We start from the raw sequence: 26,799 nt of genomic DNA, 5'->3' as shown, positions 1-26,799 counted from the left end.
CGAGAGAAGAAATAATGCATACCTTGGGCCGCAGACTAAAGAAGCAAAGTTTTTCACATTTGAAGCTCCTACTCAGCTTTTCGATATGCCTTTGAATGGTATAATGGCACCTCGAGTAATTCAAATTACGAACAAAAAATACTTTCTAAAAATGCTGCTTCTACTTAAGAGCAAATGCAGGGTGTCCCATCTATTTGTACAAATTTCAAAATATCATTAATAGGCGTACAACAAATTTTTGTACCAGGTTGTATATTACAGTCGAATCCCGTTATAACGAACTCCAAGACACCGGGTAAATCACTTCGTTATAACGAAATTTCGTTATCAAGAAATTCCATGTTTTTGCCCACATTGTTGCTATGCAAACTTATCTGAGGAAATAGGAAAGTATTCGTTAAAACGAGATTTTCGCTATAACAGTATTCGTTAAAACGGGATTCGCCTGTATATGTTCTAACTAGGGCTAGGATATATATTATTTATTTATATATTATTATTTTATATGACCTAAAAACAGACAGATGATGTTCTTAAGTCAGCCACCTCGTTGGGCAATTTGCCTGTTGTGGCGTTGTATTTGTATTTGTATTCGCAAACAGATTTGATATACACTTGTATAAGCTTCTTCAAGAGGTCTTGCAAGAAAAAGAGTTTTCTTCTTTATCGTTTGATGACATAAATGAAATATGGGTGTCTATCTTGTTTGCAGAGCCATTAGAAAATGAATTCCTTTGCAGCTGCTCTGGACTCCTATAAACAAAGTTTCTGTCAACAAGATTTTTTTTCTCACCCACGCGCTTTGACGTACACTGAACGGGGGGCGGGGGTTCACTTATCGTTCGTGGTGAATGTACGCATTTCAAAAGAATTCTCACTTCTGCTTGAGCAGCTTGTTGGGAGGAAGTAATATTTGTTTCGTCGAAGGCGGCGAGCCGAAGTCAGGATTATCACGTAGACGTGAAGGTAACGTTTCGAAACTCTGGTTCGAAGGAGTAATGCTCATTTTTGATTCAGTTAGCCTCATTATGACAGACACTATAGATCCGGTGAGAAAGCCTAGCTTGCGGGCCCATTAAAGATCCCAGTCCAGGGGCTCCTGCTGCTGGATGTTGGGGTCATGGCTCGCAACCTACGCACGGATAAAAAACCGAAATTGTCGACAAAAAACAGGATATCAACAACAGGTTGAAGTAAATGTGGATGACTCTCTCATCAAATTGGAACTTCTACAGCCCGTGGATTATTATGAAATACTTAATTATACAGACCCGCAAGAAAAATAAAAAGCGGCAACACAACGGTAAGTTGCTCATAATTTATTTCACGTTATAATTGGTAGCATATCCGGCCCAGGAAAATCATACCGCGTAAATTAGCTCGGAAATAAAATTGTAAAATTCTGAAGAAAAAAAAGTAATAAGAAAAAATTAGGATTTTTTTTTCTCACTATCTGCCGTAAAATAATAAACAACTCACACAAACTTTTGTAACGACCATGGCCCCAAATCCTGCCGCAAGCGCCCCCCCCCCGGCTGCGTCCGGGCTGGAGCCCTGTCATCCCAACTCTTGAGGAGTGTGCCATGATAACGACAGAATACGTTATCGAATTTTTTTTTTGGGAGATACATATACCTCTTTCTATTATAATTAGTGTTATCAACAGTTTTTATTTCAAAAAAATTTCCAGGAAAATTCTTTATAAATTAGAATCATGATTTACAATCTCGCGTTTGAGGAAAAAACGCACGTGTTCGGAACACGTAATGAAGGGGCGGGTAAAATTACAACCAATAGAGATAAAGGATGCGGAGTGATATCAAAAATTGGTACAGTGGTTTATTTACATCAGGACCCAAGTTAGAGCGAACAGAGTATAGATCTGGGGGGCCAACATAAAGGTCAGCTATAACGTCGCGGGCCGCATCAGTGCCGCAACTTCGGTGTAAGCCGCTCCATTATTAATTGAAGTAATTAGTTAGTTATTAAATTAATTTCATCACTATAAATAAGAAGTTTGTAAGCATTTTGTTAATCAAGAAATCTGCTATTGGAACTCAATAGTTCAAATAATGATCACAAATTTAATTTTTTCACGTTACTTTTACTTTGTCGCGTGTGGCACAAAATAACTTCACGGTCCGGCTGTTGCCCCCCCCCCTCCCCGATCTGTATATATATAGGTGATTGTTTAACCTTTCTACACTTGGTGGACCGGTGATTTTTGATTAAAAAGAAATTTCGCGTACCGATGGAAATCTGAAAAATAATTTGAGGATTGGAAAAAATCCTCAAATCTAGAAGAAGGACCGGCAAAGAATAAAATAAGACGAATAATTTGCGGTCCGGCAAAAAATAAAATAAGGCAAATAATTAAAGAACCGGCAAAAAGTACATAGGTAGCAAAAATAATTGTAAAAAATTAATACATAAGAAAAATAATTTACGGGCCGGCAAAGAAACAAATGAATAGATAAGAGAATAAAATAGTTTGCGGACGGGCAAAATTAGATAAGAGAAATGATTTGGCGGTAGCGGCAAAATAAGTAGATAAAATAAATATATATAATTTGAGGACCCCTTCAAAAAAAATAATAAATAGGAGAAATAATTTGCGGACGTAATGATGGCTAAGACCGAAATAAACATAAATATATATAGACTCTGTGGGTGTGTAATTTAGTTATGAAATCCAATATCACGTATTGGATTTCATTGGCTACATGGATATTGCGAGAAATGTTTCGCGGACCGGAGCCAGTTTGCAGATCAGGGATTGACGAACGCGTTTATTTGCAATGGAGGTTCTACGTTAACGGTGGGAGAAAAAAATTTCTGAAGAAGGGGGGCGATGTGTGGGTGGGGGGGGGGGACAAAAAAGGTTGGGAAACTGAGGTCTACGGCAAGTGTCTGCAACATTTCATACATTGCGGCCCACAAAAAAATTTCTATGAAGCCCGAAGTCCGAAAAGTGATACTGAAGTATTTAAATTCACATAGAGTGGCGTCTTAACGAGTGGGTCCAATGGGAGTCCGAATCATACGGGGGATCCTAATAATATGGAGAACTTTATTTACTCTGAGGTTATTTTTTCATTAATTCGGAAATTATTTTTCCATTCAAAATGAAATTAGTTTGTGATTAAATATGTTTTATTTTTAATTCTGGAATAATTTTTTCCGTTGAATATGAATCAGTTTTGATTTTTTTTCAATTTAAATACGCATCTTCGTTAATTCTGAATTTTTTTACCTTCACAATTATGAATTTTCATCAATTCTGAATTTTTTTTCTTTAAAAATGAATCGTTCAATAATTTTGAGAAATATGTTCCGTCATTTCTGAAACTATTTCTTTCAATAATTCTAAATACATTTTGCATCGATTCTCGATAAAATTAATATCAATTATGAGTTTTTATGAATTTGTAAATAATAGTTTGCACCACACACAATTCTAAAAATACTCACTTCAATAATTATGAAATCATTTCTCATTTATTCGGAAACCAATTTCCTTATTTAGTTCTGAAATGTTTTCTAAAAGTAATTTTCCAATTACTTCTTTCATGAATTCCCGAATGCATTTTCTTAGAAGAGGTTAAATTTCATAAGTTTCGAAATTATTTTTTCGTCAAATATATGAATTTCCATAAATTCTGGAATTTTTCCATAATTTCTGAAATTATTTTTCATTAAATATGAATTTTTATTAATTCGGAAAATATATCTTGCAATGATTCAGTGGTCATTATCTCATTTATTCGGAAATTATCTCCCATTTATTCGGAAATTATTTCTCATTTATTCTAAAACTATTTCCCATTTATTATGAAATTATTTCTCTTTAATTCTGAAATTATTTCTCTTTAATTCTGAAATTATTTCTCTTTAATTCTGAAATTATTTCTCTTTAATTCTGAAATTATTTCTCCTGAATTCTGAAATTATTTCTCTCATTAGTTCTAAATATTTTCTTGTGAACTAATTTTTAAATTTTTTTCTCTCCCTCTTTCACCATTTCCAGAATATATTTTTTCATTGAGGTTTTTTAGGCAGCATTTCCATAAATTCTGCATCTGTGTAAGTGTCTTCATAGGCGGGCCACTGCAAAAAAAGCTTCAAATGGCCACACAAGTCTCACGGGCCATACGTTGAGAACACCTGGTCTACAAAATTTGTCATGAACAACTTTCTTTATGAGTGATTTATTTCTGAGAAAGGTCCACTTAATTTTGTTTCAATCGCATATACTAATTATACTCCGGCTCTCAACAATACGTATATTTGAAATAGAGGAATATTTTCAAATTAATGCAACAAGAAAGAAAAACATAGACTAGAATGGGGGCTATATAATAATTAAGTCCATGGTAAAGGTTTGACACCCTTTCCCTACGTGCTCTTGATACATTCTAATGCATCTATCTCAATTTCTTTTAAACTCGCAATATCTCATCAAATTTGCATCGACATTTGCAATGCCAGTACCATATGTTTGTCGCTAAATGAATTCGTCATCATCTTGCACAAGATAGACGCGCCTTACCTGGTGTCCTGAAATACATGTGACGTAATTCGTTAGAAAAAAGAAAAGAAATTATCATAATTATACTCTCTCTTACATAACTTTTATATAAATGCAATTAATTGCGGATAATTACGCTATTTACACTCTGGCAGAACGATAACCGGCAATTAACTCTTTTTTGTATGCAGTGTTAAGACTTTTTTCATCTGGCTTTCGTATCCAGTGGCGGTTTCTCCCCCCCCCCTCCTCTATTGAAATTATATAAAAATCTATTGGATATGGGTTACGCACCCGTTATAACATCTAGGAATGTGCATCAAATATCCGTCAGTTCATGAAGCTTATCTTATTATCAGAGAATAAATTTATTCCTGTGACACCAAAGGTACGTTCGGATATCCCCTTGAGAAACAAAATGATTGAAATTGCGATTGGATCTCTCAGTCTACGGTTTCTTAACCTTTTTCAGCCGCGACCCAAAATTAACGTGATTGAACTATGCGACCCATGGGTCTGTTTCGAATTTGAAAATGCTTGTTAAATATTTCTGAATAATGCATATTTGGTTTTCGAAACTTTTTTAAACCTTGTCAGAGGCATCTTAACGGGTGAGCCAATCGGACTTGTGAAAGGGCCGTAAATTCTGGATTGGATTGAGTTTTTATTAATTCTGGAGTAATTTCTCTCATAATTTTTCAATTATTTTCGTTTAATCAAATTTTTTCATTAATCTCAACTTTTCGTCATTTATGAAATCTTCAACCTTTGTTTAGGGCGCTTATATTCTTTTTAATTTTTCCGCATTCTCTTGTGCATTTTGTACAATGTTTTGAATTGTTTTTGTAGCAAATGCCTTTTTGAATGCTGATTCCCGCCAAAAAATTATTTAGAATCATAGCTTAATAGAGCTTCCAAAAATGTATGGGTCACATCCCAGGCCACCGAAATCGTTACGACCCCTTGAAACCAATGGCGAATAAGAATTTATTAGCGGATTGTACGGGGATATGTGCGACCAATCTCAAAAGCCCCTGCGACCCATAAGTAAAAAACCCGCTTATTAGGTCAATTTACATGTACAGTCAACACTCGATTTTAGAGACCTCCAATTTACGAACTGCTTGTTTTTACGAAGAAATCTTCGTAAAATCTAATACAAAGGTTTCAACAGCTGGCTGATAAGAAGATATATTTTGGAAAGAGATGAAAATTCATCTGTCGTTGCGGGGAATTGAACCCACGTCCTTTCGAATCCAATCAAACGGCACTTTCCGGGTGAACGCCCCTAGACTACCATACGGGGTGCTCGTAAAAACGAGCATCAACTGTATTCCGAAATACGATAGCTTGTTTAGAATCAATTCCTATACATACCTCTCGCTATTCATTAAATTTTATGTACATCATTCTTTCACGTATTCTGGAAATTTGAATTATTTTCTTACGCTCTATCCCATTAGGAGCTTGAAATCTTATTCGGAGAATAAATTAATGGAAAAAAATAACTTACAAGCGACTCGGTCTCCCATCTCTAGACCATGTTTTTTGAAAGCAGCAGCGTAAAGCTTGACTTCCTCGTACATTTGCGCATACGTCACTTCTTCTTCACCGCCATCTTCATCTTTAGTGATTGGGGATGAAATTTTTGTGCGAGAAAAAAAGAATTGGGAAAAAGTTCAATGAATATATTGCGAGCCATGAATAATAAATGAATGAACGCCCAGAACTTTGCCACTGGACTTATCCCGTTGTCGAGATATCTTCCAGCCCAGCTTTGTGGCAGAGACTGGAACGCTTTATTTTGAGTGAAACAAAAAAAAAATAAAAAACATACATAATTTTTATACAACATATTTTTCCCGGACAATTGGATACTGTCGCAATTAACAAATTTTGTGGTGATAACAGATAGATAGAACGAGATAAGTTTGGGAGTTGGAGAAAAGTTCCGGAGTTTCGTTAGAGAACGATGAATGTACGTATATTAGAAGGAGAAGGTTCATTTTAGAAGCAATTGGAGGAATCCAGTTCGAGAAAATCGAAATGACATTTTGTAAGAGCTCAGTGATTTCTGCTGTGACGCTAGAGGGTTAAGAATAGGTCGCATTCAGGGGAGGGGGAGGGGAGTGATACATGAATATCATAATAAATCCAGAACTAGTGGTTGACATAAATACTGATTGATTCAAAGAATTCCAGTTATTTAAAGTAACCTTCAGTAATTGAAGTAACACATTTTCTCTTGGAAAGTGGTAGAATATTCACATATGGTATATTTACAATTTTATCGGATGCTTCAACTCCAGCTGCGGAAACTAGGGGAAATTTTTAAAAGTACTAAAGTACTGTGAAATTACGATATATTTTTTTATGAAAATTATTATTACAATATCTACTTTATAATATAAAATCACAAACTCGAAAAGGGCCCGTTTTTATGCAACGGAAATTAGTGACGATTTTATGTAACGGAAGTCTGTGACGTTTTTGAGTGACGGAAATCAGTTACGTTTTCGTGTTTTACGGAAGTCGGTTACGATGTTGGGTCAAGTTTTCATTTAAGTCCTGAACACATCAGGAACTGCTTGACCAGTAGGGACCACGTTTCGTGCATGTACCCACAGGTATGTATACATCACCAGTGCTATCAACACACAGGGTCCGGGTACCCAGGGCAGGGCATTGGGCAGATCTCTTCATGGGGAAATTGGTAGGTTTCATTTTGAGTCGAGGATGAATACTTGCTTTTCACTGCGCATTGGACAGATTTCATTGCGCTGTATTGCTTATTGTGGTGCACAGCAAATAATGGTGCATTGCATATTGTGGTGCACAGCAAATAATGGTGTATTGCATATTGTGGTGCACAGCAAATAATGGTGCATTGCATATTGTGGTGCACAGCAAATAATGGTGCATTGCATATTGTGGTGCACAGCAAACAATGGTGCATTGCATATTGTGGTGCACAGCAAATAATGGTGCATTGCATATTGTAGTGCATCTCGCGCTGTATTGCTGATTGTAATGCAGTCTTTAATGCGTATTGTGGTGCATTGCGTAGTAAGCTGCATTGCTTATTGTGGTGTTTGCTTTACGTATTGTGGTGCACTGAGTGCTGTATTGCTTATTGTAATGCAGTGCTCATGGGCTTATTATGGCCCATTGCGTATTATGGTGCTTTGCTTATTGCGATGTATCGCGTAATGCACTGTATTGCGGTGGATGAAGTATTTATTGTGCTGCATTGCTGATTGTGATGTCCTGTAAATATTGGTCAATTGCGCATTGTTATGCATTACGTGTTTTGGTGAATTGCTATATTGCTTATTCTAATGCAGTGATACACTGGATATTGAGGTGCATTGCTTATTGTGCTGTATTGCCTATAGTAGCGGTGTATTTGTTATTGTGGTGTATTGCCGATGGTGGGATATTGCTTATTGCTCTGTATCGGCGATGGTGATGCATTGGGTATTATGCTGTACTGCTTATTATAGTGCATTGCAAATAATAAGTGCATTGCGCTTTGCAGCGCATTGCATGATGTATTGCTTATTTTAATACAGTGCTTTTTGCCTATATTATGGTGCTTCGCTTATTTCGATACATCGCGTATTGTGGTACATTACGTTTTATGTTGTATTGCAGTGCACTGTAAATAGTGGTACATTACTATTTTTGGTACATTGAGTATTGTAGTGCATCGCTTGTTGTATTGTTTATTATGGTGCTTTGCTTATTGTGATGCATCGCGCATTGTACAGTTGTGAAGCCATTGGTTTTTATAACAAATTATAGTTTTTACAATTCATGTCATTGTTTTACATTTCACAGTTGCTTTTTGTCATGCGTAGTTTTATTTTTTTGACATGAAAGAAAGGAGTTTTCTTATTTTTATATAATCATTTGTTATGGCACAGTTTGACCGGATTGGTCCTTGCGCCAATAAATTTAAAATCCAATCCTTGTGATGCATCGCGTATTGTACTGCACTGCATATTGTTATGTATTGTAGTGCATCGCGTGCTGTATTGTTTATTGTAATGCATCGCGTGCTGTATTGTTTATTGTAATGCAGTGCGTATTGCTTATTGTGGTGCATTGCTGATTGTTATGCATTATAGTGCACATCGCGTGCTGTATTTCTCATTGCAATGCAGCGATTATTCTGGTGTGTGTTGCGTATTGTTATGCATTACGTGTTGTAATGCACCGTGGGCTGTATTGCTTATTATAATGCAGCGCGTATTACGTACTGTGGTGTATTGCGTTTTGTGCTGTATTGCGCATTGTAGTACATAATGTTATAATGTGCCGTATTGCTTATTATAATGCCGTGCCTACTGCTTATTATAATGCCGTGCCTACTGCTTATTGTGCTGTATACCTTACTGTGGTACACTGTAATATGGTGCATTTGGTATTATTGTGGTTTGCTTGATGCGATACATTGCGTACTGTGGTACATCTCGTATTATTGTGCTTTGCTTGATGCAATACATTGCGTACTGTGGTGCATTGCATATTGTGTTGTATTGCTTATTGTAATTCAGTGTTTACGGTGTATTTTGATACATTGCATATTATGGTACTTTGCCAATTGCGATGCATCGCGTATTGTGCTGTATTGCGTATTGTGGGTGCATTCCTTATCATGGTGCACTACTTATTTTGCTGTATTTTTAATGTATTGCTGATGGTGGTGCATTGCGTTTTGTGCCGTATTTCTCATTGTGGTGCACTGCATTTAGTGATGGATTGAGTATTGTGCTTTATTGTCGATGGCGGTGCATTACTTATTGTGCTGATTGCCTATCGTGGTGTATCACGTATGTATTGTGGTGCATCGAGTATTATGCTGTATTTATGATCGCAGTGCATTGCTTATAGAAATCAGAGTGGGAAACTGGCAATTGAATGACTATTTTGCAGACATCCGCAGTGCCTGAGAATATTTTGCTTTATAATTAAAGATATGACGAGTAGCTAGGCCCATTGGAGGAGTTTTTGGAAGGGGGGGGGGGGGGGGTTGGACGCCGGAGGCGTCAGCAGGGCTTTGCCCCTAGTATAATAATGATGTTATTAATGGTGATAGTAATATTATTAATTTTAGATAATATTGTAAAATTATTTTTTATATTCGTACCAAGTAGAAAACAATTTTTTCAATCAGTGGTATCGAGAGTTTCTTTTGATTTGTCCTATGCTTCTTAATATTAACCACTAAAAAAAAGAGGGGGAATAAAAAGTAAAATTCAATTTTTAAATCTCCCCTTTTTGAAAAATTTATGTTTTTGGAAATTATGTTATGACAAATGTGTTTTTTTCCCATATTTCTTTTTTTCCGTTTTAGTTTCCTGATACTGTTCACTATATAATTAACATGTTCACTAATAGTAACTCTGTGTTCTCACTATTATTCGTTATAAACTTGCAATGTGTAAACCATGATGGGTCTCTAGACCCCTTGGCTGATTTTTTTTTGTCTCATCTTGTATTTATGTAAGAAATTAACACAATAAAGTGACTTGAATTAAAAACGAAAACACGTAATTTTTTATGAAATATTACTTTTAAGAAAATTATTTACCTGCCCATATAATAGCTACGCGATCATCTCTATAGCGAAGCAGGTTCTCCGCATAGTTGAATTCCGCTCCTGGAAACCACTCTACATCTGTCAAACCCTTACCGAGTTTAACGACCTAAACAAATACATATATTTTAATTACATTGTATAAATTATGAACATGCATTAATATCATTCCACACATGAAATTGTGAATTTTTTTTCAAGAAAGTTTATAATTTTCTTAAAAATGCTGCATACAGTTTTTTACCTTTTGAATTGCTGAAGTGTTTTAAATGATACACCGCTAAATCTTATTTTATAATTTTTTTCAAGGTAAATTTCAAAAATTGAGTTAAAAAATAAGTTGAGTTCTCTCGAAGAGGATAAAATTCAATAACTTCATACCATATTGCTATATGCCAGTCACGTTATAAGTGAATAGACGATATAAAAGTGTTTCCCTAACGAGATTTGACTGTAATATTTTGATTAATATGAAAATTAGTTTCATTTTCAGAAAACATATTTTTTTAGTATGCACAAGTGTTTTTCTCGAAAAGTGTCCGAAAGGAATAAAAAATTCTACAACTGATTCTTAAAATTAAGAAAAATACGAAACATAATTTGCAAAAAAGAGTGTAATATAGTTTTGATAGCTTCACGTTTGTAAGATAATAATTAGAATTATATACAAATTATATATATAAATCTCCTAATCAATTATAAATTCAATGGTACCAGAGATATCCCCTGTGAAAGAAATTTGGGACAGCCTATGAAATCAAAAAAATAAGTAACTTTGAATCATACAGAGATTTTAGAGGTAATTTTTTTATATTCTACTTATTGGAAATTAATTCTGTGAGCTTTCAACTCAAGCGACTCGGATAAGAAAAATATGTAGTTGTCGAATTTATATGTATTTGCCGTGGAGGCAAGTTTACTACATCGCTTCCAAACGGTGAAACATCATGAAGAAAACTTAATAAAGCCGTCAACCTGCGTATCATCGGAAATAGCATTGAATTTCAGATTTCTTTTTAGATAGCATTAATAATAAGAGGAAAAGAATATATGACAGTCTGAACGGCCTCGCGCGATGTTACGTAATGTAATAAGTAGCTTACAAAACAAGTAACGTGTGTTTCTCCCTTTTTTCATCCATCTATTTACAGAAAAAAAAATAGATTTTTTACGACTCTATGCAGTCCTGCTACATATGAATATTCATGAGTTCTTTAGTTTTTCTTTCTGAATCTTTATCTTGTGTATAATGTAGCTATAAAACATACGTATTAGTCATTCTGTAGCAATGAATATAATGATTAATTTTGAGATATTTTTTATGTAAATTATTTTTTAATCGTTTCTCACACGTGCCAAAATTTCCATAAATGGCATACACAACTACGGTATAAGAAAAAAAATCCGCCGTTAAATCACAAAAAATGTTTTTCCCCCATAGGTAAATAAAAGTTATATAACGCAATTAATTTTCTCTTACGTTAAGTGATCTTACGTGGTCTGAGGGTCAGATAAGCATGCGTAAATGTAAAAAAACATCACAGAAAGGCGATGGTGGAATTTCAGGAAATGCATGAATCGATCAAATCACGTGCTCATCTCAATTCAGACATTTCAAGGTTTCCAAATTGTATCTCATTTCATGTTGATCTAGTACAAAACACGCCTCTTGCTAAACTTATGCAAAAACATAAGTATAAAATAAATCAGTATGATGGAAACCTTGACAGAAAAACATAATTTCTAATATTAAGAAAAATAGTAATAATAATAAACATAAACAAGCAAAATTTTATGCTTGACGTTCCGCCCATGAAATGTTTCACAACAAAATTCAATTTTATGCCAATATGTTGGTAATATACATATATAAATTGTAATGAAGAGGTGGGTTTGAAAATTATAATATCAGGTGTTTCATGAATTGTATAATTTAAATTATAATTATTTGGATATTTAAAAGAAACATGGAATTTTTTTTTTATAATTTTGTTTCAGACATTGCATCTGCGTTGATTAAGTAATTGCGCATTCCATTAAATACCGATTAAGATGAAGAGATAAAGAGAAGAAAAATTCTATTTCAAGGTTGAATTTTCTTATGTTCCGGGCTCAATAAAGTGTAAAAGAATGCTTTTCTTTTCTTGCTTTTTATTGCTAATTTCCCAATTCATTAATGACTTTTAATTCATGCCTGGATGATTCTCGAATTCGCTGTTTTAAATTACAGATGTTGAAAAGGGGATTCTTATGCTTTTAGTTGTGAAAAATTTCATTTGTTACACGGTCTCTTAACTTTTAAAAATCACTCTTTGCGTTAATTCATTTCCCTAATTAGGCAAATCTTTCAAAGACAAATAAAAGTCGTTTTGTTTTTTCTAGAAATGATAATTAGATTCCATTCAATGCAGTTCCCCCCTTACCCGTAAAATTCCTCTTTCAGTTTAACAATGGATGTCCAATTAAAATTAAGCACCTGATGAAAATTTATACCACAGAAATGAAATTTTCATTGGGACCGGTAGCTAGGTGTCGAAACCCATTCAGTTCTTTTCAAAAGTTTTTACTGAATATTGGTGCAACTTCTACAAAAGAGAGATGGTGTCAAGATGACCCTCTCACGCACAAGCATGAGACTATGACAATAAATTTTTCACGTACAGATTATTAACGTAACAACATTTACAAAATGGTTCTTATCGCAGGCCGGAAATGCACTATGAAAGTTTGATGAAAGATCTTTTACAAAACTGGAAAAAAAACAAACCAACCAATTAGCCTATCGGTTGTATTCGAGTGAATGCAACCAATACGCTTATTGGTTTCATTTTTCAAGTTTTATAAAAGAATGTTTATTAAACTTTTATAAAAGGTAAAAACAACGAATAACCCTATTACGTTCGCTTGAATACAAATACAAATACAACGCCACAACAGGCAAATTGCCCAACGAGGTGGCTGACTTAAGAACATCATGGATCCCCGAGCCATTTTTTGGAGGCCCTACCTACTACTGCTACACCACACATGCACCCCCCCCCCCGCGAAACCCCCCAATGAACCCCCAACGAATCGGTACATGCGGGAATGTGCGTGTATGTGTAGTGCAACCTGACGTAAAGTTTGTTTCTGTGTAATGCTTGTTATGTGTAGTGCTGTCATCTGCCCCCAGTTTTTCTAACTATGAGTGAAGTGTTATGATTGAACGATTTATCGTTGTAGGACTGTTGCTCTCTGTGGCGAGACTTTTTAACGGGGAGATCGGCTCGCATTTGCGCCTTGAAGTTGGGAACCACAGAAAACCAACTTCAGCCGACCACCACTGTGGGGTTCGAACCCGGATCCTCGCATCACGAGTCCGGCACTATAACCACTCGACCACCACAGCGGCGGATTAGAGTATGTAACCAATACTCTTATTGGTTGTTTTTTCAAGTTTTGTAAAATACCTGTTATCAATCTTTTACAGTGTACTACCAGCCTTAGGCCGAAATTACACTCTAAAAGTTTGATAAAAGTTCTTTCATAAAACTGGAAAAATTTAAACAATAAGAGTATCGGTTACATTACAGCGAATGTAACCAACAAGTCTATTGGTTGTTTTTTTTTTTTTTGAAGTTGTGTAAAAGTTTTATAAAAATTATTTTATAAAACTTTATAAATGTATCAATAATGTGTATTTTCTATAATGTAACCGATAAGAGCTCATTTGTTGAATTTTTGAGATTTAAAAATAAATTTTATGAATTTTTTGTAGTGCAGTTCCGACCTTGGTGTAATTCGGACTGTGGTGGGATAAACATTATCAAACCAAATTATTAATCGGATTCTAATTTTATTCTTTGGCTACATAAGAAAGGCATTTTCAATCTCTGGCTTGTCGAAGCACCTTCGGGTGTTTGATGCTTGTATCTGATTTTGTATTGTGTTAAAATTCCTTATTTTATTCTATTTTTTACTTCAAATACCTCATTCAAGTTTCATTCAAGAATTAGCATTATGCTGATTCCAGTTTGAGAATGTGTGAAAACTGCAAAAATCGAAGATGCCATTTTTTTTTTTTATGGTTGACCTAGGCTTCGAAAGTAGAAGAAAATCCTGGGGTATAAAAAATAATTCTCTCTTATAAATTAAATTCTTCAATTTTCCCAATTCATAGGATGCTATAGGTTTAATTAGGTTTTTTTTCAATAGGTTTTTTCCAGCAAATCAATGGTGATTAGGAAATTCTGTATTATTTTTTGAAATTTCATTTCATTTTATTTTTCCATCTGATTTATTTTATTATTTTTATCTGATTTATTTTATTATTTTTATCTGATTTATTTTATTATTTTTATCTGATTTATTTTATTATTTTTATCTGATTTATTTTATTATTTTTATCTGATTTATTTTATTATTTTTATCTGATTTATTTTATTATTTTTATCTGATTTATTTTATTATTTTTATCTGATTTATTTTATTATTTTTATCTGATTTATTTTATTATTTTTATCTGATTTATTTTATTATTTTTATCTGATTTATACACAGATATACACAAAACAAAAGAAAGATTTTGCGAAGAACAACATCCCCGTCAAGGGATCTGACTGACGTTTGACATTTGAAAATACACAGCGATAAATGATTATAATCGTTGTAATCAATATAATTTATTGTAATAACAATACAGGGTGATTCTGAATTCACGAGACAAACTTTAAGAGGTGATATAAGACACCTAAACAAGCATTTTTGTCTATGAGCGGTCGAATTGTAACAGCAAAGCAGTAGCGGGTGTTTTAGAGAACGATGTCAACAGCACTTCAACAAAAGACAAATATATTTGCCGACGGATTTACTGCGATGTATTCGATCAACCGTTCGGGGTTGCATATGCACCTTCGCATTGAATTGGAGTTCGTTATTTATTGTTGCAAGGACCATCAAGGTTATGCTGCGCCAAACGATGATCAAGTGGTATACATACCTTGTGGTAGAATTCGCGTTACCTAGGTTGCATCATGAGAATGCCTATCATATTACAATACCCTGCACTCTCTAATGCATGGATTCTTAATTTATGGGTCGCGGCCCAAACTTCGGTCGCCGTAGTTTCCAAGATGGGTCGTTTAGATAAACTCGATAGCCATTGGATCTTGAATTATGAGTCCCGATTCAAACTTGATTCGCACGAGCTTCCGAAATGGCTCGTGCAAATACATTTACAGTAAGCGATTCTTGAGCTATGTGTCACGACCCAAACTTCATTCGCAGGGCCTTCTGAGATGGACTGTACAAATCCATTAACAGCCAGGGACTCTTGAGCTTCTTTTTTTTTAACCCAGCACAAGTCGTTCTATCGCCCATGAGCAATTTACTACCTATTGAGTTGTGCCGGAAGTGTAAGTGTGTGTACCTAACAGTCTGAGTGCGTATCTAATGTTGTGTATGACGTTTCGGTGCTGCCATCTATATTTCAGAAGTGAAGTGTAATGGTTGAATATCTGTACTGCTTGTAGACCTGTTGCTCTTTGTGGTGAGACTTTTAACGGTGAGATCAGCTCGCATTCACACCTCGAAGTTGGAAACCACAGAAAACGAACTTCAGCCGACTACCACTGTGGCGACGGTGGGGGCTTGAACCCGGGTCTCTGCGATGCGAGTCCGTCTCTACGACCACAGCGGCGGACTCTTGAGCTATGTGCCCGATTCAAACTTGATTCGCAGGGGCTTCTGAGACGGGTCGTACAAATCCACTTATAGCCAGGTATTGTTGAGTCATGGCTCACAATCTAGACTTGATTCGCAGGGGCTTCCTAGATGAGCAGTACAAACCCATTTACAGTCCTGTTAGAAATTAATAAATATTCCCATGGGTCGCGAAGCTGATGTTGGTGTGGATTTTGGGTCGTGGCTGAAAAAGGTTAAGAACCTCTGCTCTAATAGTTGATTGCACTTATTGCAGCAAATCCATCAGAAAAATACGATATTTGCTTTTGGTGAAGTGCCACTCTCGAAAAACACCACACCCTCTACAGCCTTTGCTATTGAGATTCGACCACACATTCCACGATCAAAAATGCGTGTTTAGGATTCTTATATCACCTCTTAAAGTTTGTCCCATGAATTTAGAATCACCCTGTATAGCGTTAAATAATCTAAGGTAAGTAAAATAATTGTTTACCTTATCGTAACTTTTTGAGTTCACAACGCCGAAGTAATGCCATATTTCTTCCCAGAACTTTGTGTAGTTCTTTACTGACCATTCGTGGAGGTCCCAGTAGCTGTCTGGAATTATAAAACAGAGATAAAATGGTAATGGTCAGCACTGGGTACGTAGTTATCGATGAAAAAATAAAATATTATTCTGAATTTTTACCGACAAAGAATCAAAATATTATTCCAAATTTTTATCGATAAAAAAATTAAAATATTGTTTTAAATTTATATAAAATTTATACATATTTCTTTCACTAAATGGTGTTCAAAGGTAAACCAACTTGAAAATTCTTCTTTTTCATAAAATAGCATGCATTTTGCGTGCCAAATAGCGTGCAAAATATCAATGCATTTTGTTATTCAAAATTTTGAATTTTTAAAAACCATTCAAAGTTTATACAAGATTCCTCGAAAGACTGGATAATTTTTTCCTTTTTGGAGATGATGGATATTCCAAGGAAGAAAATCCATATCTATCATCCAATACCTATTGATGCTATAATCTCCTGCATATATAAAATAACGATTCGATATTCTAAAAATTATTTTATAGCACATTACCATAAAAATTATATTATAGACTGTTCATTAACCCTCTATGCTGTGGTATGTTGTGTATATTTGAATATGCAATAGCAAATACATGGGCAAAAAAAACCAATTTTTTTCTCAATTTTTTCTAGTATTTTGGAGGTACTTTTTTTGTCGCTATTGCTTTACAAAATACCGCTATGTAAGTACAATACTTTTATCTTATTAAGAAAGAGTTGATTTCTTGTCGGTGGCATTTTTGAGAGCCGATGAAATATTTTCGTGTTCAGAGATTTATAAAATCGCGCCAAATTTAGGGATTGGATAAAAAATTCGTGGTAACTACTATGTTATTGCTGAGCAAGATTTTATCAATTTATGGATAATAAAGTAAAATATAGGAACTGTATATTTTACGCTTACTGTCTATTTTAATTATTTAATTTAAAAAATCCCCTCTAATTAGTTTCATTGATGCATTGTTGGAATTAAAAATAAATATGCTAATAGTAGCAACTTATATCTTTTTTCGGGAAAAAAATTCCAATACATTTTCACAGGAGTGAACCATAAAAAGTTAAATTTATTTATGGAATAATTCATTTCGTCTATGATCAGTGATTTCGTGTTTTTTTTTCACTGTTTAAAAAGTACACCAAGATGTTTAAGGAAGAAACATTGAACACATCGGAAGAAATATCATTTAATACGTACGGCACATTCGCTGGAAATAGTAGAAAAAAAAGTTGTGTGTTCTGAAAAAATTTATTTCTACGAATCTAACGATAATAATGCAAAATAAATTTATAAGGAATACATGAATAATATTGTAATATTTCATCAAACGCTTTAAATAAATTTCAACGATCACGCAAATCTTGCTAAACAATAACCCACATCATCACTCGCATTAGACGAGTGATAACAAACAATTGGCAAGACATTCAGAGATGTATGATGTGGATTATATAGTCACACAATCTCACGAGCAGTCAGATTATAATAATAATTATTTGATAGAAAAGAAATAGGGTGTGTCTTCGCGCGTGTGTGCATGTGTGTAAATAATGATAAAAGAGGAGAAAAATAATTTCATAAAATGAAACACGTCTTCGTGCCTTGACCTTGTTTCTTAACGTTGAAATGCTTCCTTGTTTCTCATTTTATCTTTTTGGTCTTTTTCTGAATTTTTTTTACACCATTATTTACCCCATATCGTTATATTCTCGTACGGAGAGACCTTCACTAAACGCACGTACCGACAAATAACGCTTTTTCGGACACAGCGAATAATGATAATAATAATAATAAATGAATCATCGATTAAGGACATAATAAAGATATGTACCAGAAACCGGAACCACCACACGTACCAAACCTGGTTGTTACCTTGTAAAATTACACTTCGCTTTTTTCTATATGCCAACGGCGATGGCCTCACCGTTGTAAACAAAGGCAAATGTTACGTTTGTTTTTTTTTAATGTTTAACATTACCGTACTTGCCGAGGAATGTTCGCGGAAAAACCTCTCTGATAATAAAAAAAATGCACTATATAATTACGATTGCATATGCATATTATATTTTCCTGTCTAATATCAATGTACTAGCATATTTCCATAACCGAAAGTTTTAAGTTGGTTTTCAATGGCGTAATTTTGTTTCGTAGGCATCATGGATAATATTAACGCTGATGTCAGTTGCCATCAAGGTGATGTAAAAATGTTATTTTTCCCTCTTTATATCATAAATATATCATCTTGTGGGCGGTACTTTTCGTGGAAATATCAATTTTCTACAATGAACGTTTATTTATGCACGTGAAACAACAAAATAACTGTAATTACTACTTAAATAAAATTTGAGATTATAGCTCAAAACCGTCGAATTTTGACATTTTCAGCACAAAAAAAATAGAATTTCGTTTAAGAATCTTGAAATAACGTTGAAAGTTTGAAGAGATAACTATAAGTTTACTGCATATTACAATTGAATGGAGCGGGGGGTGGGGGAGTTTTCCAAGTTTTTTCAAATGCAGATAGTTCGAAAATTTACGGTTAGCTCGATTATCATTAGCTTTAGTTTTTATTGAAATATATCTTGAAATTCCAATATTTCGAGGAAGTTCCATTATTCTACATCCGTCGTAACATGATTTATCAATCAACAAAGGACAAAAGATAGTTTGAAAGAATGTATTTCCGCTTTTATTGATTTTCAAGAAATCACACATCATTTCCCGATTCCAAGGTCTACGTTTCCGTTTTGTTATCGGAACAGATGAAGCGTCAAACACAAAATGAAAGGTACGGTACAAAATGATATAACCATCAACGAGAGATTAAAAACAAAAAAGAAATGCAATATTGAATCGCTCCTCTGACGTGGTCGAATTAACTCGTCCCAATGCAGTTAAAAGAAATATGTCAAGGCTGCATTTTATTCTTGGTTACTGTAGAATGTGGTTGGAAAAAAAATTGTCAACTATTGTATTAACCTTTTTTTAACTGTTTTGAGTAGAGGAAAATCTGATTTGAGTAAATAGCGCAAAAAAAAAGAGATAAAGGAAAGATTAAATGTTGTTCGATAACGAGAACTATCAACTTCAGACATATCTTTTTCTTCTAAATGAAAAGAAGAAAATTGTTTGAGTTGAAATGAGATGGCATGGGGCTTTTAAAATATAACCTCCATCCTAATATGTGTACAACGAAACCTCGGAGCTCTTCTCCAACTCTCAATACCATCTCGTCTGTAATCACCGCAAAATTTGTTAATCGAAACAATAGACAGTACCCAATTGTCTGGGTAAAATATGCTTTAAAAATCGTGTATGTTATGTTGGTTTTTTTCAACACAAAATAAAGTGTTCCGGACTCCGCCACGAAGCTGGGCTGGAAGAGATCTCGGCAACGGGATAAGTCTAGTGGCAAAGCTCTGACATTCATTCATTCAGCCGCAACAGCTATAAATTAATGTTTCTTTGACACTTGACTGAATTTTTATTTCTGAGTCATGTGTGTTCACGACTGTATCAAATCTAAGCACAATATGCTAATAAGACGAGGTACCAATGTAAACATACCACAAAATAGTTTAGGCAAATAATGGTATTTTTCTTCAACCGAAATGGAAAACGAGTACGATCGATAATCGAATAAGAAACTTTTATAATGCAAAATTCATGACACATTTTTGTGAGCAGAAGTCAGAGGATGAGGCTTCAAAATATTGGTATATGATTCATATTTTTTTAGGAATTGAAAAAGTCAATTTTTATCATAATTTTAATTTTCCTGAACAATCAATCAACAAGTTGTAATTTTTTTTCCCGTCTCGCACACCAAAAAAAAAAATCTCTCTCACTTACCACCGGTTGGGAACCACTGACACATGCTTGTGAAAGTATGTTCTAATGAAAATATTTGTACATAAAACGTTTTGAGGGGACATGTTCAAAATAATATCATATATAGACTGAAAGTTGAGTTAATACTCACTGAATTTGACTCCATGCTTCTCCTCAACAAGTTTTGTAAACTCTCCCATTCTCGTATCATTCACGGTCTTGTCCCATATGACTTTAGTTCCAGACGTGATTATATCCACCAAACTCTTTGTGTGCCCAGAGGCTAATGAAAAATATTGTCATTTGTTAGTCTCTCATCAGGCGTAAATTTGAAGCTTATATCATATCGGAAAAAATTTATTTTTTCAATGAAATCGTTAAAAAATTCACCAGTCCTATATATACACATTGGCGTACTAATTTTACAATTCGAATATTTAATCAATTTTAGCAATAATTGAATATACCAATTATATTAAAAATATAATATATTCAATCATTTTTATGTATGAGAATCTTGAAAAGAATTCGAAGTTATCTAAAAAAATCATTATAAAATTCGTAAAATTTTGATCCATATTGATTGTTTCATATTAAAACCACAATGATCCGGTGATTTTTTTTTTTGTTTTAGATAATATTCTTTTAGAATACTAAATCAATAGTATGTTTTCCAATAATGAATAAAAATTATTTCTTTTTTCCAAATAAAAAACATCAATGAATAAATCTTTTCAAAAAACCACCATCAGTACCACGAATAAATACAATCACATCCCTATAAAGCGAAGTTAATTTATTACATTATTAAAAGTTTTAAACAGAAATTCGTTGTAGAAAAAAAGATTATCTATGTATATAGAATAAATAGAGATATGTAAATTTCGCAAATAAGAAAAAAAATTCAAATTTCGCAAAAAAAAAAAAACTCGCATTTTATATACTCAAAAATATTCAAGGATTTTACATTCAATAGTAAAAAAAGAAAAAAAAATTGATCAACACTTGCGATGAAAAAAAGAAAATTCAAATTAAAAAATTTTCATTCATTTGCGAAAACGAAGATATAGCACAATTTTTTTTTTTATAGTTTAATTACGAGGACAAGTATTTAAGTACTGTACGAAATTGAATGCTCCAGAATTCAGATGTTCAGAAAAATTACTACCCAGTTTTGCTTCAAAAATTGTAAATTATGAAATTTTGCGAAAAGTAAGTAAATCAAATTTTCGCATTCGTCCATTAAAAACGGCAAAAATTTCGCATTTACCACATCTATTTCGTAAATATATCCATCGCATGATACAGAAACCAAATAGCCATACAAAAGGAGCAGGCATTATTTAAAATATGATGAATATTAAAATTATTATTTTTTCGTTTTTTTCGATTATTAATATTTTAATTTCAATTTGAAAATTTCAATTTTTTAATTTTTAATTTAAATTTTGTCATTTTAAATTTCAATTTTTCAATTTTAAATTTCAATTTTTCAATTTTAAATTTCAATTTTTCAATTTTAAATTTCAATTTTGTAATTTTAAATTTCAATTTTTCAATTTTAAATTTCAATTTTTCAGTTTTCAATTTTCAATTTTAAATTTCAATTTTTCAGTTTTCAATTTTCAATTTCAATTTCTTGCAAAAATTCAAAATGAGAAAAAAAATCAGCCATCAGCCAACGAATCAAGAGACCCATACTAGTTGACGCATTGCAAATTTATAATGAACGAACACAAAAACAAAAATACATAATTGTGAACAAAATAACAAATAAATGATAAAAAAAAGGCAATTTTTGCGAGAAAATAAAAGAAAAAGAAGTGGTTAATATAAAGAAGAAATCAAATGTCTATATAACACTTTCACATATTTCTTAGCATTTTCGGCAACAAGAAGGAATGCATTTAGATGAATCGTCAAATACTTCATTATATCTCATATATCGGGTTTTTCTTTTACTTAACCCGTGACATTCAGACTGGTACTAATAATGAAAATCAGAATAATAATGCAATGTGTAAGATTGAATTGATTGATAATCTAACTGAACTTTAATTTAAAAAAAAAAAATTTCCAAATAAAACTTTTCCAACTCACTTTTGCTTCTGATAGATGAGCTGTAATGTCCCGAAAATCCATTCGGTGGGAAACCATTGACAGCAACTCCGTTCATGATGACTATGTGATGTATGAAAAAGTGAAATATATATTTGAGAAAATAAATTTAATAAACTAATTTAACAATTTTTTTTTTCCTCACAGTAGTGGTCAAAACCTACTAAGTGACCAGCAGTTTTCTGATTGTTTTGAAAATGTGATGGTGGTTGGTCTTACAATATTGCGGTTGAATTTCTCCCGTAAGGCATCTTGGGCCTCTTATTTACTTTCCGAATCATGAATTGGCTCCACCCACTTTTTTCTGAGTTTCCTGAACTCATTCGCTCAAAAAGAAAAAAAAAAAGAAAGAAAAAAGTGAAAAGACATATAGGAAGCACCAGTTTACATCTCACGGTCAGTAAGGTTACTTTGGCGGCGATACTTCAGCTGTGTTGGCGACCTCGATACATAATGGGTAATGTACGCTCATATAACATGATGTTGCGCCAATGTTATTTATTTGGTTTCACATCACTTAATTGTTTTCACAATATACTTCGGTGATGAAGCGGTAAATCCCTATTAACACATATTTTGGGGTTTTTTTCCCCCATTTTTGTTGTTAAAAGCGGGTTTATTACTTTTCTCTCCCTGGTTAATAGAGATTTCGAGTCGTCTTGTGTAGGCGTTGCAATGTTATCCGGAGTAAATTCCTCTGGTTTTCTTTCCTTTTTTGAGATGAAGAAATACTGACTGCGTGACTTTATTTTGGTTTTCTTAATTTGAATGATGGCTTTGAAGATATGTGCAATATATCGACATGTTCGAAAGTCAGAGAATAATGGAGATTAAGAAGTGATGATGAATTGAGTGACTTTGTAGGTCCGATTGTTTAAAGTTTCTGTTTAAGGAAGGTCAATAGTCTTGTTTAATATCGTTAATATTTTCATCAAATATTTCATTATATCTCATATATCGGGGTTTTTCTTTTACTTAACCCTTTAATTGACAAACATTGAAATATCCAGAGGAGAACATTTTTGAGGGGTTATATTAAGCAAATGAGGTACCCTGAATGCTATTGCGTGACAAAAAAAAAAACCTGTCGGCATTTAAAGATATATTTTGGAGAGAGAGAAAATTCAACTGTCCCTGCGGGGAATCGAAATATATCCAAAATATATCTTCGTTGCCAGTTGTTAAAAAACCTTCATATGGTAGCGGAGAGTGACGTCATCCTTGTATTGGTGTATTACAGTCGAACCCTGTTGTAGCACCACAAATTTTCAGAGAACAAATCTTCCATATAGGGATTAGTGTAAAAAAAACCCGTTTTAGCTCCAATTCTAATAGTCTAGAAAGCACATTTCTCATAAATATTTGAACGTGTATAGGGACCTTGAAACTAAGTAACCAACCTATTGAAAGAAACGGATTTATCAATAAGGGAAAGTGTACAATGAGCGTACTGCAGTTTGTTCAACGTTTCCAAGATAAGTTTTTCAACACAGTGCATGTTTTTTACTCACTGGTTATTATATTTCGAGTGGTAGGGTAGTCAATATGAAATCCTCTTCTTCGGTTCGTGTCAAAAGGAATTGTTCTTTCAATATCTGAAGAGTGGGAAATTCGTGATTATATCAAATCAATACGGACTAAAAGCAATGCAGCCATTATTTCCTTTTGTTTATTTTGTTTTTGTACACGTAAAATGTCAACGAATATCTCAATCTTACCTTGGAGCTCTTATGTACTGAACGGGACCGTACATGGGCGGTCGGACCTATAACTCAGGCCGAAGCTCACAATTGCTGGCACTGCCACCAGATGGCGACTTATACGAAAAGTTCTAAGGAAAGATTGAGATATTCGTAGTCTAGAGTAGTCTAGGGCGTTGACCCGGAAAGTCAAAGAACGTGGGTTCGATTCCTCTCAAGTGCATTTGAATTTCGCTCTTTCCTAAATATTATATTCGCATGAGCCAGCTGTTAAAAACCTTTACATGAATAGCGGAGAGTGACATCATCCTTGCACAGAAAATGTGTCGCTAAATTTATGTAAAATTGAAACATTTTGAAAAGTAAGTATGTTTTTCCTGTGAAGTTTCTATCGAGAAATATTTAAGTAATTGTACAGTGTTTACAATTTTATGAATTTTCTCAACTTGAAACTTAATACGTATGAAATAAGTCATTTTATATTCATGGAGTAGCTAAGATACTGAGATAAAGTAGCTCATAATGAACGTGGGAATTTATGTAATGGAGCTTCTCTGAAACGCTATTCCGAGCATGATACGATATAACGCCAAACTCGTTACATCACCGAAATTCTTTGGGACGGATGGTGGCGTTACAATGGGGTCCGACTGTATATGTTTATGTTACTGCCAAAGCCCGAAGTTGGCCACTTCGTAAAGGGGCCAGCCCAGGTGACCTGAACGATGCCAGAAGTTCGGGCTTTCGTCGCCCCCCCCCACATATCGATCCCTATGCTTCAGGTCTCATCGCTACGTTGACGTATTTTTTTGAGATAACAATAGCTATTTATAATTAGCAATGGCAACCGGAATCTTAATATTGATATTTTATTAATACATACGTAAGGATGCATAAGGATCAACATATAAGGGCCGGCCAAAGCCCAAATTTCGGACAGTGGTGGGGGGTCAACAGGGCTGACCAATTCGCGAAGTGGCCTACTTCGGCTTTTGGCAGTAACACTGTATACATACCGTATATACTCGTGTATAAGCCGACCCCCCCCCCCCTCACTTTAGGACCACCAAAACCGCGATAAATTAGAAACCCGTGTATAAGCCGACCCTAAACAATTCGTGCATTTCAGAGAAAAAATTCTTATATTTTCATGTAAAATGTGTGTGTGTGAATAGCTTGCGGAAATTTACATTAGAAAATGATTCAAACTTTTTAATCCGTTTCTTCTAAGTCTCCAAGCTCATGGTAATCCATCAGATCATCATGGGGGGTGCGATCATCTGGGCTCTGTCATCCCAATTGTCATTTTTAAAGAGGTTCCGTCCATCGCATTGCTGATGCAACACTTTTTGAAGGATTGGATGATAATTTCGAAGTAAACAGAATTCCACGCCTCATGTACCCATTGTCACACTAGACAAATGTCAGGTTTCTTCAAGGCACCACTTTTTGTGGTTTTTATCATCGGAACTCATTCATTCGATCCACAAATCCCTCAAATAGTCTTTGAAAGACTTGTTGATGCTCACATCTAAAGGCTGTACAATCGACGTTAGTTGACCTGGTATCAAAGTCAATGATGTTTTCGATTTCTTTGCCTTGTCTTTGACATTATCGGGGGTTTGAACATATTCCATACCAATAATGCCGGTTTTCCGAACACTGCTACAAAAATTACTACTGATTACGGGGGTCGTTATTTTCTCATCAAAAACTGACCCGAGTATAAGCCGACCCTCCCCCCACCCCCCACTTGGGGAACGAATTTTTCTTCAAAAAACTCGGCTTATACACGAGTATATATGGTACATCTTTTTTTTCTGGTTGCTCTATTTTTACAGTTGCTATATTTTAGAGATATACAGTATTTGGCATCCACATATATATATTTTTTTATTGCGCGTTCTTTTTGAGTTTTTCTTTTCGGCCACCTCATAGAGCATTTTATCTGTTGGGGCCCTTGAGTTTGTATTGTATTTATAATAAGCAAATGCGGATCATATACAGGGTGCATAGCTAAAAGCACGATCCGCAAATTACTGGCGAACCGTTGATCCTAGAGGCAAACTTTCAATTAGAAAAATTATCGTAATAACGTGTAGAACTGAGATAAGTTTATCATATCGCAAGGGCTTGTATAGTTATTAAGTATTACTATTCTTTTTATTCGGACATCCCGTGCCCGAAAACTCAATTAGAATTTGATGAACCCAACTAGAAAGTCTCTCCTCTGAAGCTAACAAAAGAAAATTGCACGTTTCTAAGTGCAATATTTGCTGAGATATTTAAATTCAAAAAACGGAGGAAAGTTTAGGAAAAAAAAATGATAAATGTGGTAAAACGCGTTTTATCTGCATTTATCCTGTATTTTTTTTTTTTTTTTTTTTTGAAAGTACGCCTATAGGATCAACGGTCCGTGATGTTAACTATGCACCCAGTATAAAATGTCAGATGACGTCGATATATATTTAACCATTACTTGAAAAATAACAGCATTATGAGTTGATTGCCTTTACTGGAATTTAGGATATTACATCTGGCTCATTGACAGTTCCGACCAATGATGACAGACTCGGGATAATTGATCATTTTTGTCGCACACGAGGACAAATTAAACCGGCAGCTGCAGTTAATTGCCGAATAATAATGTTGGACATTACTATTTCTTTTCATGAATCTCGCCGACGAATTGGTGAGTTAACCCCTCCGGGGCGCGGTGGCTCAGGTCGATACGATACTCGCCTGAAGTACCAAAGGATGTT

The 26,799-nt window shown here is 34.1% G+C and overlaps 1 protein-coding gene across 1 annotated transcript in view; it reads right to left on the bottom strand.

Moving 5' to 3' along the window:
* The window catches only part of LOC149070523 (acetoacetyl-CoA synthetase-like), a 62,989-nt gene that overhangs the window by 15,228 nt on the left and 20,962 nt on the right, over positions 1-26,799 (bottom strand). The window contains exons 2-6 of the mRNA XM_089249071.1: positions 22,320-22,400; positions 20,371-20,502; positions 16,306-16,409; positions 10,125-10,239; positions 6,042-6,152 (exon numbers count right to left, since the gene is read on the bottom strand). Coding sequence (XP_089105197.1) covers positions 6,042-6,152; positions 10,125-10,239; positions 16,306-16,409; positions 20,371-20,502; positions 22,320-22,395 — 538 coding nt within the window. The 5' untranslated portion in view covers positions 22,396-22,400. The remainder of the gene's footprint in view (positions 1-6,041; positions 6,153-10,124; positions 10,240-16,305; positions 16,410-20,370; positions 20,503-22,319; positions 22,401-26,799) is intronic.

Source organism: Pholcus phalangioides, unplaced genomic scaffold (assembly GCF_987345545.1).
Source record: "Pholcus phalangioides strain wild (caught in Gottingen) unplaced genomic scaffold, Ppha-v1.0 ptg000021l_1, whole genome shotgun sequence".
NCBI classification, from domain to species: Eukaryota; Metazoa; Arthropoda; class Arachnida; order Araneae; family Pholcidae; genus Pholcus; species Pholcus phalangioides.
The sequence above is the reverse complement of the archived record's forward strand: the minus strand, read 5'-3'. Positions and strand labels throughout refer to the sequence as shown.